This window comes from Bipolaris oryzae, assembly GCF_000523455.1.
Source record: "Bipolaris oryzae ATCC 44560 unplaced genomic scaffold scaffold_175, whole genome shotgun sequence".
Taxonomy (NCBI): Eukaryota; Fungi; Ascomycota; class Dothideomycetes; order Pleosporales; family Pleosporaceae; genus Bipolaris; species Bipolaris oryzae.
The window spans coordinates 1-14,348 of NW_006911451.1; the positions used below are offsets into that span (position 1 = coordinate 1).

A 14,348-nucleotide genomic window follows, 5' to 3' on the forward strand; every position below is an offset into this window, starting at 1 on the left:
CGCCAGGCAACTCTCACGGCGCTAACCCAATCCTACTCGCCCTAACCCGGATCGAGCCAGAGAAGTATTAGCACTCCAGACCCCGTGTAACATATTACGTGATCTTCGCCCCGCGATAATTATTATCTTCTAACGTGGACGTCTATAGGCCTTCAGCCATCTCGTTATTTATTAAGGAGAGAATTCTTCTTATTACTTGTAACATAGATATAAAGTATATAATATTAGTATGAGATAGATGGGTTCTATCTTTTGATTCTTTAGTATATAGCGAATTATTTATAGAGATTAAAAATATTATTAATAGATAAAGCTAAGAGTAGGTGTATAGTTATTATTTTAATTGTCTATGTTACTAGTTCTAAACAATCTTAGAACTTTTTCTCACACAGAGGTGTCTTGGGAGAGCGGAGCAAAACTAGTCTTAGTTTGCTGTAAAGCAAGACATTTCTAGACTATATCATTGCACCAGGTCTTACAGCAGCTGTTCTCTATCACATCCAACATCTGGCAAGATGGCAAATACATCAGAGCTAATGCGCTACCAAGCGGTACTCCGAGATCGTCAAAATACTGGCCCTGGCAAAAAGAATGTAATCGATCCAATGGTAGAGGAACTTCGAATGGCACCCCTTGTTTGGTGGAAGGTGAAGGAGCACATTGAGCCCCAGCAACAGGTTAAACGTGGCTACGCGGTATTAGGCCATATTCCAGACATTGACAACAGACCAAAAAAAGACGTACCCATCTCTAGTAACGCAACAAGAACCCCAGTCCTACTAAACACTGATTCACCCTGGTCTGCTTTCCTCTGCGGTTCTCAAGGGTCTGGAAAATCGCATACTCTGTCGTGTATGCTCGAAAACTGTCTTTTGACCGACAAAGCAATCCTTCCTCGAGTTGGATTAAATCCTCACCCACTTGCGGGACTGGTGTTTCACTACGATCGGTGTCAGGGCAGCGGAGTTTGCGAGGCCGCCTACCTCTGCACCAACGTTCCGACGACTGTTCTTGTAAGCCCGAGCAACTATGGTAGGCTAAAGAAAGCATATGAAGCCATGGCAAAGCAACAGAATGCAAAGATTTCTGTCAAACAGCTCTATGTCTTGCCAAAGTACCTTGATACGGAGAGGATGAAGACTTTGATGGCTGTGGGGAAAGAGGATGAGATGCCGTTGTATATGCAGGTTAGTTTCCCTTCTCCTCTCCTAGTGAAGATGTGCTAACCTACCCTAGACAATACTCATGATTCTCCGCAAAATGGCTATCAAATCACAAGGTCTAGGTACTTTTGACTACATCACCTTCAAGAACGAGCTAGCTGCTACCAAGTTCACCAGCGCCCAAGATGGCCCCATGAAACTCCGCCTTGACCTGCTAGAATCATTCATGAAACATAGCAAGAAAGGCTCTAGTATTCTGCCGAACACCGAAAACGACTTCTTGACTGGCACTCCAGGATCTCTCACCATTGTGGACCTGACGGATCCCGTCATCGACGCTGATTCTGCTTGCGTACTATTTGACATATGCCTCTCTGTATTCATTCAGCAGACAAAGTGCGGAAAGATCGTCGCCCTAGACGAAGCGCATAACTACATGACGGAAGGCAGTAGTGCGGCCAAAGCCTTCACTGAGAAGCTGCTACGGACAGTGCGTGAGCAGCGCCATCAAGCCGTTAGGGTTGTCATTGCAACCCAGGAACCCAGCATCAACACGCAGCTATTGGATCTATGTAGTATCACGATGGTACACAGATGTACAAGTCCTGCATGGTTCAATGTGCTCAAGCATCATGTTGCAGCGCTTTATCTGAACTTGCCGACGGGTTCTCAGGTTGGCGCTAGTGGCGACGAAAAGGCAAAAGTGCCGAAGAGTGATTTAGAAGTATTCCATGAGATTGTTCGGCTGAAGCTTGGAGAGAGTCTATTGTTCTGCCCGTCAGCTGTGGTTGGGGTTGTTGGAGAAGGAATAGAAAGGATGGAGGGGAGGTACTTTAAGTTTAAGACGAGGCAAAGGGTTACGGCGGACGGGGGGAGGAGTAGACTTGCTGCTGAAGGAACCTAAGGAAACCGAGGACAGGCCTGATAGGCACTACTGTGGTGAGCGGAATAGAGAGAGTATACAATGCGAAGGTAAAGTTCTTAGCGAAATAGGACGTGGGCAGGGTCCGCCTCGTGTGAGGCGGGTGCATCGGGGTGAGCCCTAAGATCGACTTCAGCTGGACGGCGCTATCATGAGCTGAAGAAAAGGCACGAGAAGTTCAAGAGAAGGTAAAAAGCACCTGAAAAAAAAGCAGAACACTTATCGGAGTACATTTGGAGTTGGCACTTACACGCACTTAATTTTTTCCAATTGGAATGAAAAAGAACAAATCATTCTGCCTTAAACCCGTAAATTTCATCTCTCAATAACTACCATGATATCACAAAATACAACATTCAAGAAAAAACGCCAATATACTCTAGTCCCTAATACACACATTCGCTTTAATCCCTCGCTCAAAATAAGAAAAAGAACCCCCAGAAAAAAGAACTCCCAGCAAAAAAAAGTGTGAATGAGCAAAAGTATTGATTTGATCTAGAAAGGAAAGCCACCAGGGAAACCTCCACCAGGGAACCCACCGCCCTGCTGGAACTTGAAGCTACCTCCACCGGGGAAACCCCCGCCACCACCCTGCCTAAACATGAACTGCTGGCCGCCAAACGGCGAGCCCTGGAAGGGATTGCCATGCTGCTGCTCATTGCTATTGGGGTCATCACCACGGTCAAATCGTGCTTTGAGCTCGGGATCAGACAGGACCTCATACGCCTCGTTGACGTCGGACATTTTCTTCTGCGCATCCTCTGGCGTCATGTTATTTGAGGCCGCTTTATCCGGGTGGTACATTTTGCTGAGCTTCCTGTACGCCTTCTTAATTTCGCGCTCGTCGGCGTCACGGGTCACGCCGAGGACCTTGTAGTAATCCTTTTCCTTTGAGCGCTTGAGCAGAGTACGTGCTTTTTGGAGGAGCTCGTCGATTTTTTGGTGCTGGTGGTGTTCGGCTGCGAGTTCGAGGGTGCGGATGCAATCTTCGAAGTCGTCGGCGTCGAGTTGGCCTTGGGCTTTGTGGATGAGGCCGTGGAGGGAGTTGGGGTTGAGTTGGAGGGCTTCTTTGCAGTAGGGGGTGCCCTTTTTCAGGTTGTTCATTTCGACGTAGGCTTCGCAGGTCATTTCGACGAGGTTTTGGTAGAGGCCTTGAGGGGAGTTGGCGTAGATGTAGCCCTTTTCGGTGTAGTCTTTAAAGTCTTGTTTGACCTCCTTTAAGAGACCTGGGTCTGACTCGCCGCGGTCGATGAGGAGTTTTGATGCGGTGGCGTATTGGCGCTTTTCGAAAAACTTGCGCACTTTCTTGATGTCTTTCTCAAGGTTCTTCTCTCTCCTGCGCAGCTTCATGCATTCCTTGGAGTCTGGATCTGATTGAAGACACTGGGCAATGTGCTTGATTCCCTTGTCGGTTTCGCCGAGGGAGTAAAAGGCCATGGCAGAACTTTGAAGGTGAGGCTCAATGTCGCCCGTGTTGATTTGAAGAAGGTGTTGTAGGTCGCTGATACCCTCAACGACCTCGCCCTTCTCGAAGCGACAGCGTGCTCTTGTCTTGCGGATATCGAATGCGCCATTTGCGACCACAATGGCAGCGCCTGCATTGGTGATGCAAGAGTCCCAGTCGCCTTTTTCGGCAGCCTCTTGTGCGATAAGAGCCGCAGCCTGTGCTTCTTCAAGCTGGGCAATCTCATCAGGCTTACCGGCTGCCTCGTAGTCCTTGCGCGCCGCAGCCCAGTCAGCCTTCCTTGCTCTTATTTTTGCCCGTTGCACCAATGCGCCCTCAAAGCCAGGCTTGAGTTCCAGAACCTTGTTGAAGTCCTGCTCCGCCTGAATAGTCTTGCCGATTTGGAGGTAGGCAGCGCCGCGTCGGAAGTAGGTGAGGTAGTTGCGCGGGTCACGGGAGATGGCCACATCGAAGTAGGTGAGGGCATCCTGGGTGTTTCCGGTCGCCATCTGCACAGTGGCATCTTTGACCAGCTGCGACACGGGCGTGTCCGCGGGAATGTCAGCCGCAGACAGAGCGCTTGCGAGAGGGAGTAGCCCGAGGGCTAACGAGGAAAGTCGAAATATCATGTTGCGACGTTTGTGTAGTGGCGAATGGACAAGTAACGAGAGACTGTAGGCGGGCAAGGGCCTGAGAGAGGGGATAGTCCGCGCAAGGTGGCAGCGGCAGAAGCAGCTTATCTACACAGTAAGCATGAGCGAAGGAGTGAAACTGGACAAAGGGCAATATATGCGATTGTTATTTCCGTTCATGCAACTTGTCCTGATGTCGGGGCGGTGGTGCAGGGGCCACCCCGATTCTTGGACCCCAGGCACTCCAGGTACGCTAGTGGTGCGTCATGCATGTCGACACGGGCGGGCTAGTGCTGGCCTATCTCCATACTCCGCTATATTCTCAGTGTCCGCCTCTCCTGCCCTTGACCTCTGCCTCCTGCTTGCCGTGCTCCATATATCTACCTCACTAATGTCTGACATCCGCCTGCGTATCGATGGACGAACATTCCGCGACTCCCATAACCGCGAAGTAACGCTGCATGGCATCAACTGTGCCGCCGACGCCAAGTTCCCTGCGAATCCTAACCAACCTTCGCACATACCTGATAACTTTTTCGATGGAGACAATGTTTCTTTTGTAAACCGGCCGTTCTCCTTGGATGATGCGGCAACACACTTTTCGCGGTTACGGAGTTGGGGGTACAACACCATCCGATACGTCTTCACCTGGGAGGCGATAGAGCATGCTGGACCAGGAAAGTACGACGAGGAGTGGATAGACCACACCATTGCTGTGCTACGAAAGGCCAAAGAGTATGGCTTCTACATATTCATGGACCCCCACCAGGATGTCGTAGGTAGCATTCCAATGTACTTTGAATGTTTCTGTCCTAACACGTTACCCAGTGGTCCCGATTCTCTGGAGGCTCCGGTGCACCCATGTGGACTCTTTACGCCTGTGGGCTGGATCCCGAGAAATTTGCAGTCACTGAAGCTGCCCTCGTACATAACACGTACCCCGACCCTGCGGCCTATCCCAAGATGATCTGGACGACCAACTACACCCGCCTGGTATGTCAAGTCATGTGGACTCTGTTCTTTGGGGGCAGGGACTTTGCCCCAAAGGCCATCATAGACGGCAAAAACATACAGGACTACTTGCAAGAGCACTTTATCGGCGCATGCGAGCACCTTGCGAAGCGTATACACGAAGCTGGGGACCTCTGGCACGACCCAGTAATTGGTTGGGAAAGCATAAACGAGCCCAACAGAGGCCTCATCAGCTATCAAGACATTACGCAGATTCCCAGCGAACAAAAGCTGCAGAAAGGAACCTCACCAACAGCTTGGCAGGCAATACTTACCGGATCAGGTAGGGCTTGCGAGATCGCGACATGGGATTTCGGTGGCTTGGGACCTTACAAGAGCGGATCGGTCTTAGTGGATCCTGAAGGCACACAAGCATGGGTGTCAAAAGATTACGACGACACTAAGTATGGCTGGAAGCGTGACGCCGGGTGGCGTCTGGGCGAGTGCTTATGGGCGCAACATGGGGTATGGGACCCGGAGACGGACACAGTGCTGAAAAAAGACTACTTTGGAATCGACCCCAAGAATGGCGCCAAGATCAACTACGAATACTTTACGAACCACTACTGGCTGGCTCATTACCGGGCTTATAGCAAGATGGTTAAGTCTATTTTCCCAGACTCGTTGATGTTCTTCCAACCACCGGTGCTTGAGATACCTCCAAACATCAAGGGTACCGAGGATGATGATCCCAATATCATCTTCTCGCCTCATTTCTACGACGGCATTACGCTCATCACGAAAAAATGGTATGTTTCAATGTTTGTAAGTTGGTGACTCTACCTAACATGATGTAGGAACCGAGTGTGGAACGTGGATGTTTTTGGGGTGCTGCGAGGAAAATATCTGACACCAGCATTCGCCATCAAGGTTGGAGAGAGCGCGATTCGAAACTGCTTCTCACATCAGCTCAAAGCGATCCGAGAAGAGGGTACTGAATACATGGGGGTGCACCCTTGCATTTTCACGGAAATAGGCATACCGTATGACATGGATGACAAGTATGCGTATAAAACAGGCAACTACAGCAGCCAGATAGCGGCACTGGATGCCAACCATTTTGCACTTGAAGATAGCATGGCTAATGGATTCACGCTGTGGACCTATGTTGTCAACGTAAGTTGGACTGCAATTATGGGCGTTGCAAAACTGACGCGGTTATAGAACTGCCATTACTGGGGCGACCAATGGAACGGAGAAGATCTATCGATATTTTCGTTGGATGACAAGGCAGTGCCAGCAGGACCTTTTTCACCAGAAGACTCTCGGGCATCGCTCGACAAGAATTCACCGACGTATTCGCGGGCTCAGTCGTCGGATACACTCAGCGTCACGCCCACCAACCTGCAAAAGACGGTTTCGGCGGAGCAAATGAGCTCAACACGAACCGAGGGTGATGTGGCTGGACTTCGAGCGGCAGAAGCCTTTATCCGCCCTACACCTGTGGCAGTGCACGGAGACATCTCATCCTACGGGTTTGACCTCAAGAACTGCACTTTCAAGCTTGCACTCTGCGCGCCAAGTTCGACATCAGAGGATGTTCCGACGGTGTGCTACCTGCCCGAATTCCACTTCCCGTCAGGCCAGACAAGTGTTGAGGTGACCGGGGGCAAGTGGACAATTACTTCGGAAGAAAAGGGCGGAGCATCGCAGCAGATACTCCGATGGTGGCATGCAGAAGGTGATCAAACGATAACAGTCAAAGGAGTGGTGCGGAAAGCTGGCAGTGCGCTAGGTACGGATGAGGATGAAGGGTACCTGCAGCAGTGCCAGAAGCAGGCCTGCGCAGTCATGTAAGCGAAGAAGAGGCAGTCGACGGTATGTGATGATGGTGTTGCGGGGGGCTATGGCCAATGCGCGGTAATGCAATTGTCATGCGACGCTCAGGTCACGCAGTCAGCGTGAAGGCGCAAAGTGCGGTGGTTTTGCAAACACGAGGTTGGCCAGTATTGTGTACCTTGTTAGGCGTTTGGAGCGCATGTGGAAACACTTTGATCAGAGCATATTTGCACGTGGTTGCAGAGCCAAGCGTCGACATGATGGTTTTTTATTTCATTGAAGCAGCTGACACCGCGTCAACGCGTGCCGTGGGCTTGGGACAAGCAGGCAGCAGAGCGCGTTTGTGGAACCCCCAGACCGTGAAGATGGGGCTGGAAGTTGTTTTTGCACACGGCTTAGACGAACAAGCACACGTCTTCAGCGGCCGGATCCATAGACCTGGGCCTATTTATTGCACGCTACACCGCCATCTTGAGTGGTTTGTTGCAGACGGTACGCGCCAAAGCTTGTCAAAGCACCATCCTTGTCCTGTGCTGTGCATCTTCCGCTTTCAGAAACCTCCGCCCGAAACACCAGTGAGGACCAAAAGAATCCCCCAGGTCGACAATTCTCACCTCCATCGCGCGCACGCCTCTCCACCACCCACTCCGCACACCTGACGCCACACGCCCACACGCTGCGGCCAGAGAAGCTGCCTGTCCACGATGAATGCTGGGGTCGACGACCAAGCCCCGCAAACAAGTCTAGCAAATGGCGGCAGCGGAGCGCATCACCATGACAATGCCCATTCAGACCTTTCGCAGGTTCTAGAGGCGCTGCAGGCCATATATGCCCCGACCTCGAGCAACGAGACCCGCAGACAGGCCACGGAATACCTCGAGCAAGCAAAGCGTCACCCCGAAGCCCCGTCACACGGCCACACACTCGCCCTCGACCGCTCGCAGCCTGCGCAACTGCGCTACTATGGCCTCACCATGCTCGAGCACTCCATCAAGTATGGCTGGGAGGACTACACCGTGGACCAAGGCACCGCGCTGAGAGGTTATGCCATCGAGCTCGCACAGAACGTTACGGAGACCGACCCTGTCTATATTCGGAACAAGATTGCCCAATTATGGACAGAGATTGCCAAACGCAGCTGGGGCGCAGAGTGGTTAGACATGGATGAGCAATTATTGGCCCTCTGGACAAACTCATTACACCACCAGGCCATAGTACTTTATGTCCTCGAAACCCTCTCCGAAGAGGTCTTTAATCGCGAAGATGCTACCGCTGGCCTACGGGGCACCGACCTGGGGCGGGCCTGTGTCGAGATCTTCACGCCTCAGATTGTTATACAAGAGCAGCTTCCTACTAGGGAAAAAGGTCCTGATTTGCGGTGCGGAGACGAAGGTTGGTTGACGAGGTTATGCAAAAACCTAGATTGGTGCTTGGGACAGGACTACCAGAACCAGGAAAACGTCAAAGCCAGTGCTGTCAAATCCATGCATGCGCTCAGAGCCGCCATGCCATGGGTCATGCCCAAAGCCATTGCGGCCACTCAGGTCATTGAGGCTGTCTGCAAGGCCCTAGCCACACCAGCAGTCGAGATACAGATTGTATGGCGACTCAAACCAGCACGAAAACCCCGTTGCTAACATGACCTAGGCTGCAGTCGAAACCTTACAAGCTATATACAACCGAACGCACCTACACGACGACGAGTTTGTGGAGCTAGTATGCCCCATGTTTACACCGGGCAGCGTCTCGCTCCTTCGGGAAGTATACAATTGGACACTCGTGGACATGGACGTCAATGACATCGATGACCAGAAATATATGCTTTGCAAAAGGCTGTCCGAGGTAAGAACACCCATCTTAATCAACCCTTGTGTCCACGACTAACGGCTGCAGTTGGCAAACAACCTTGGTCTGTTCATTGAACAAAAGCCCCAGTCTATTCCGGAAAACAGCGATCTCGCCGGTGTATTTGGTTTTCTGTACGACATTATGCGCAACCCAAGTCTTGTCGTTTCCATACCCGTCCTTCACTGTTGGACTAAGCTGCTGCGATCAAGCGTTGTTCGCGAGTCTGACGTCGTAAACTTCATGGTTGGAGGTCTGCTCGAGACATGCTGTGCGCGACTGATCCGCTACGAGGCCCTTCCTGAAGATGCCGAAGACGTGACGTTGCAATTTTTGAATGAAGACATTGACACTGTTCCCGAACGACATGCCTTCCTAGGCAACTATAGGAGATTCTGCGCCGATGTAATCGAGGTACTCGTGCGCAAGACGCCGATTGAGGCCATGGAGCATATCCTCGCTCAAGCAACCAGCATGCTGCAAAACTTGTACCGCGACCGCCCCCCGTTCCAACCACAGACATTTAGCAAAAACTCGCCCCAAGTTCTTCAGGTAGACGCCCAAGTCACCGTCATTGAGGCTGCTCTCAAAGGCTACATGAAGTGGCAGCAAAGTCAAGGCGATGATGCCCAAGCCGATGAGCGAACGCGAAGTGTTCTAGAGGACTCACTAGAGCAATGGGGCCGCCAGATTCTACAAGCACAATTCGATGATCCTGAAGTTGCAAGAAAGATCATATCCCTCATGGCCACCCTTGCCACCAAGTCACTTGGCGACCGGCCTGGCTTTGCGCTAACTTTCCTTGAATACATGCTTACCATACGTCTAGCGGATGACACCAGCTACGCGCAGTACTCGGAAGCAGTAAAGGACCTAGAGCGCATATGCAGCTTGGAGATGCAGAAACTAGCCATGAAGTTCGCCGATGATTTTATGAACGTCTACGAGCAATTAGAAGCAAAGATCAATGAGATGATCAATGACCCCACGACTGACGAACGCCAACGAATGGCGTACTCTGCTTTCCTTTTCATCATCATACACAGGTGTACAACGTTAGACCACACCATCCAAACAGAGCGCATGAGACAGATGCTGAACCGCGTCAAGGAGGCTTGGCAGAATGATGAGTTCACTCAAGCCATCTCTTCATTCCAATCTTTCTGCGAAGTCCTGGGTATGGGTCAGTTACCTGAATTCCTGTCTGCCAACAATTTTCGCGGCGTGCAGGACTGGTCTGAACAACAGTTACCTAGTGATGGTCAAGCACTGCAGGCTTCAATCCTTGAGCGATCTCAACAGCTGCCGCTACGACTGACCAAGACGCTACTTGCAGCATCGACTGAGAAGTTGCGAGACGGTACTGCTGCATATGAGACTGCTGCAGCACTGTGGGCAGAGACGATACCCGTGCTACTTCCCAATCTTCTCCAGCTCGTGAGCCATGCGCAAGCATTTAACGACATTGACAGTAACTGGTCACACCTGCCGATTGAACTGCAGCAGGTCATTCGGCGTGTCCTGACTGATCGGTTCTGGCAAGCGGGTATCTCGACGGAAAGCAGAGATGACTTCTTCGCCAAGGTCAGCGGCTCCAAGTCCACCTACGAAGGTTTTGCGTCGACCGTTCGAGGCACTGTCCGACAAATCAGGGAGAGCTCTTACTACATACTCTACTCGTTGACAAGATTTCGAGACTTCTTCTACGGTATACAAGACTTACCGGGACCGCTGAGCCAAGCTCTTTTTGGGCACGCTGGTGCCTTGACCGCACATCACTTGTCTGTTCTGCTTACCGTATCTACGCATCTGATCGAGGGGTGTCCGTCACAGTTACGGTCACAGTTTTTACCGCCCATGATCCAAGGGCTATTCAGGGAATTGGACAGGAAGATCTCTGGGGAATGGAGCGAGATTGCTCGCCAAGTGGCTGAATCAGGGGATAATGACAACTTGACAGATGAGATGAAGACCGAAAGTATCCTTCGTCAGCTTACATACTCTTCGGTCTCACTTGTCGCTGTCCTGCTTGATTCGCGGCAGGGTAAGTTTGATTTCGTTTCTGAGCAGGTGTGGGACGGGCGGCCGAAGTACCAATGGTAGAGGGATTTTCACTACCGTGGTTACTCGTTTCTGCTTCTTGAAATTAGAGAACTTGGTGCTAACGTATACACACAGAGTTTGCTCGGCAAGATGACCAAAGTCGCAAGGAAGCTAATGCGCCACCCATGTGCGATTTCATTCTCACTACACCCTCAGTCTTGGAGCCGATTCTCCTCTTCTGCAACTCTACCATCCGTGTAAGAGACACTCGATCTGTCATCACTATTGTGCGTGTCATGCGGACGCTTCTTCCACGCTTCAAGGAAAAATCTCCGATCCGCGATTATTTCTGCAACGACATTCTCAAATCTGCCATCACATCGCTACATGAACCGTACTTTGTTGATTGTCAGAAGGAGCTTGCGTCTCTGATTGCAGGTATCATCCATCTAGACGATGAGATTCCACGCTCCATCATCCTCTCATTACCTGGCATGGGTGACGAAGCTCGTGTCGACCGCCGGCTCGCAAAACTTCAAAGTGCAAACCGTCAGGATGAGAGGATGCAGAGGAGCATCGTCCTGGATCTGCTCAGTAGTATCAAGGGCGTAAGTATTCATGAGCAAGGTAAAATCCAGCGACCAAAGGCAAAGACTAGGACGGCGATGATGGAACAATACATGACTGTTGATCAACAGCCAGCTATTGTTCGCGGAACGAGCCCGGGTCTTGCAGGCGTTGCCGATATGTTTGGGGGGCAGTAAGATGGAGCGATAATGCTAATGGTCTTGGAGGCTGGGAAAAAATATCGGAAAAGACAGGGGAAATGATACCATGGGATGTATGAACAGCGGGGTATGGGGGGGTACGGGTATGCATAGCATGGACATTGGGCTCAGTGGGCTCAGCAGCGCAGTTTCATGAAATGCGAGACCTTATTGTTTGATCTTGGGAGTCATTTGTAAGATCCAGCTTTTGTGTGGAGTCACGTCTGAGACAATTTTGCATCGAGGCAAATTGCTAACTAGTCCTTCCGCTGCCTGCCTGTGCGCTTCTCTCTCCTCAGTCAAGAAAAAGCATGCCAATAGGATGATTTGCCTTGGTTGTGAGGCATATCCAATTTAGTAGTTTTGGAAGGGAATGATCATCGTGAAGAGAACACATTACTATATAGATTTCATTTCTTAAATAAGGGTCTTGTTAAGAGTGCAAATCGATAACAATGTTTCAACAGATACCGCGGCGATTAGCTTCGGAACAATCGGAATACTCAATCCGGCTATTGAAGGATTTCGGAACGACGCCCGACATTGCATGAGCATCCCACTTTATGTAGATCAGCCTTAGGACAACACGCTATATGTTTTCTTGTGGAAAGCAGTTGAATTCCAGTCATCATTTCTCTATCAATATCTCCACGCTCCTGTATTAACAGCATCACTCAATTCCTCGTCATCAACACATATCGACTTCCACAGCCAACATCACAATGGCGCCTCCACCAGCACCAGGCGTGTGGTGCCCCGCAGTCACCTTCTTCACACCAGACAGCGAGACAGCGACCCTAGACCTCGTCGCACAAAAGCAATACTTTACCTACCTTTCCAAGTCCGGGCTCACCGGACTCGTCATCCTCGGATCCAATGCAGAAGCCTTTTTGCTCACACGAGACGAAAAAAGAGCACTGATGAAATGCGCCCGCGAAGCCGTCGGACCAGACTACCCCCTCATGGTCGGCATCTCTGGCTTCTCTGTACCCCAGGTCCTAGAGAACATCAGCGACGCAATCGAGGCTGGCGCAAACTATGGGTTACTGTTGCCGGCAGCGTACTACGGGCCTGCCACGTCCAAAGAAGTCGTCATGGCATTTTACAATGAAGTCGCGCAAAAGAGCTCGCTACCTATTGTCATTTACAATTTCCCCGGTATCTGTAGTGGTGTGGATCTCGATTCCGTCACCATTGCCGCGCTTGCACAGCAGAACCCAGGCAAGATTGTGGGTGTGAAGTTGACGTGCGGGAGTGTAGCTAAGATCACACGACTCTGCGCTGAACTACCGAGCGACGTGTTCTCGACTTTTGCAGGACAGGCCGACTGGATGATTGCTGGGTTGGCCGTTGGAAGCGCGGGATGCGTGTCAGCGTTCAGTAATGTTTTTCCTAAAGTCTGCTCGAAGATTTACGAGTTGTATACGAGTGGGAAGACACAGGAGGCGCTGGAGCTGCACAGGAAGGCTGCGCTGGCCGAGAGCCCGATTAAGGCGGGCATTGCACCTACGAAGCATGCGGTTAGTCAGTATAGTGCGAAGGCGGCGGGGATTGAAGGGGCGGAGGAGAGGTTGAATCCCAGACGGCCGTATATGCCGGTTGGTGAGGCGCTTAAGATAAGCGTGAAGAATACGATGGGGGAATTGGCTGCGATTGAAAACAGCTTGTGAACCAGCTAGAATAGGTAGATGTTCATTGGCGCCTACATAATGATCTGAGAAGCTACCAGACATGAGCATTCATCAACCAATGACGTGATGTTCGTAAGTAGCAGACGGACAACGAATGGGACAAATTCCATGCCAGGACCCTGGATTTAGCGCCTGCACGTGCCCTATCGATAACGCGACATTCACGTCTCGAACTTTTCTCCCAATCTCCAACTATTCTCTACAGAAAAAGAAAGGGAGACATGGCGGCGCAAAAAGGAGCAAACGGTGTCGAGAAGAAGAAGCGCGCGAGGAAGCGAAGGATGAGAACAGAAGGTACATTCATGTCTACAGCGCAAGTTGCAAACGCGTAATGCTAACACTTTGCGCAACAGTCTCGTCCTCGAGCGAAAGCGACAGCGACAGCGATGCCTCGAGCGAAAAAAGCGATACGCCGGTAGTCCGCGAAGCAAGCGTAAGCTAATCTTCCAATCTCCAAGAGAGAAAAAACGAAAACAGATATTAACATTCTAACCCAAAAGCCCCCCATCCCAGCCCCAAAAGAAAAAAAGAAGAAGAAATCCAAACCAACCTCTTCCGCACTGGATACCGATGTAACCATGGAAGACGCCCCCGCTCCTCCTTCTCCTTCTTCTTCTTCTTCTTCTCCCCAACCATCCGCAACCGCAACTCCCAGTCAGCCCAGCAAGGCTAGCAAACCCAACCAATCCAGCCAGGCAAGCCAGGCGAGCAAAGAAGTCTTCAGCACCCTCTACCTCCGCAAGCTAGCCACAGAATTCGCAGACGACCTCGACAAAGTACGCGAAGCCCCGGATTTCAAAGCGAGTAGCGTGCCGATGCTTATTCATGCTTTGAAGCAAGGGGAGACGTTGTTTAGTGGGGAGGAGAGGGCGAGGGTTGTTGGAGCTGCTGCAAAAGTCTAAATCCTTCTTTTCTACAGAAGAGAAAAGGGAGAAGGGGTGGGAATACATGGAGTCTGGAAATGTTTTTTATTTTGGGTATTTCTCCAAATTCTTATTTTTTTTTGAGAAGGAAAGGGGAGAGATGGTTGGGTGAAGGAATATGGATATTT

The 14,348-nt window shown here is 50.8% G+C and overlaps 6 protein-coding genes across 6 annotated transcripts; 5 read left to right on the forward strand and 1 right to left on the reverse strand.

The window, feature by feature from the left end:
- Positions 1-515: 515 nt before the first annotated feature.
- Positions 516-2,209, forward strand: COCMIDRAFT_40206 (uncharacterized protein; the record flags this gene model as incomplete). The annotated part of the gene is made up of 3 exons (XM_007693657.1): positions 516-1,013; positions 1,237-2,041; positions 2,136-2,209. 3 exons carry the CDS (start codon positions 516-518, stop codon positions 2,207-2,209), a joined length of 1,377 nt encoding a protein of 458 aa, XP_007691847.1.
- A 371-nt stretch (positions 2,210-2,580) lies between these two features.
- On the reverse strand, positions 2,581-4,158 carry COCMIDRAFT_105638 (uncharacterized protein; the record flags this gene model as incomplete). The annotated part of the gene is made up of 1 exon (XM_007693660.1): positions 2,581-4,158. The coding sequence occupies one exon, from the start codon at positions 4,156-4,158 to the stop codon at positions 2,581-2,583; it is 1,578 nt and encodes a 525-aa protein (XP_007691850.1).
- A 394-nt stretch (positions 4,159-4,552) lies between these two features.
- COCMIDRAFT_8671 (glycoside hydrolase family 5 protein) lies at positions 4,553-6,969 on the forward strand (the record flags this gene model as incomplete). Its single annotated transcript, XM_007693645.1, has 4 exons — positions 4,553-4,936; positions 4,990-5,921; positions 5,970-6,288; positions 6,337-6,969. 4 exons carry the CDS (start codon positions 4,553-4,555, stop codon positions 6,967-6,969), a joined length of 2,268 nt encoding a protein of 755 aa, XP_007691835.1.
- A 686-nt stretch (positions 6,970-7,655) lies between these two features.
- Positions 7,656-11,603, forward strand: COCMIDRAFT_8672 (uncharacterized protein; the record flags this gene model as incomplete). Its single annotated transcript, XM_007693646.1, has 4 exons — positions 7,656-8,549; positions 8,599-8,793; positions 8,845-10,840; positions 10,975-11,603. The coding sequence occupies 4 exons, from the start codon at positions 7,656-7,658 to the stop codon at positions 11,601-11,603; spliced, it is 3,714 nt and encodes a 1,237-aa protein (XP_007691836.1).
- Positions 11,604-12,328: 725 nt separating this feature from the next.
- COCMIDRAFT_8673 (uncharacterized protein) lies at positions 12,329-13,276 on the forward strand (the record flags this gene model as incomplete). Its single annotated transcript, XM_007693647.1, has 1 exon — positions 12,329-13,276. One exon carries the CDS (start codon positions 12,329-12,331, stop codon positions 13,274-13,276), a length of 948 nt encoding a protein of 315 aa, XP_007691837.1.
- A 659-nt stretch (positions 13,277-13,935) lies between these two features.
- COCMIDRAFT_70156 (uncharacterized protein) lies at positions 13,936-14,184 on the forward strand (the record flags this gene model as incomplete). Its single annotated transcript, XM_007693661.1, has 1 exon — positions 13,936-14,184. A coding segment is annotated over one exon (249 nt), but the record flags the coding sequence as incomplete, so codon positions are not given.
- Positions 14,185-14,348: the final 164 nt, after the last annotated feature.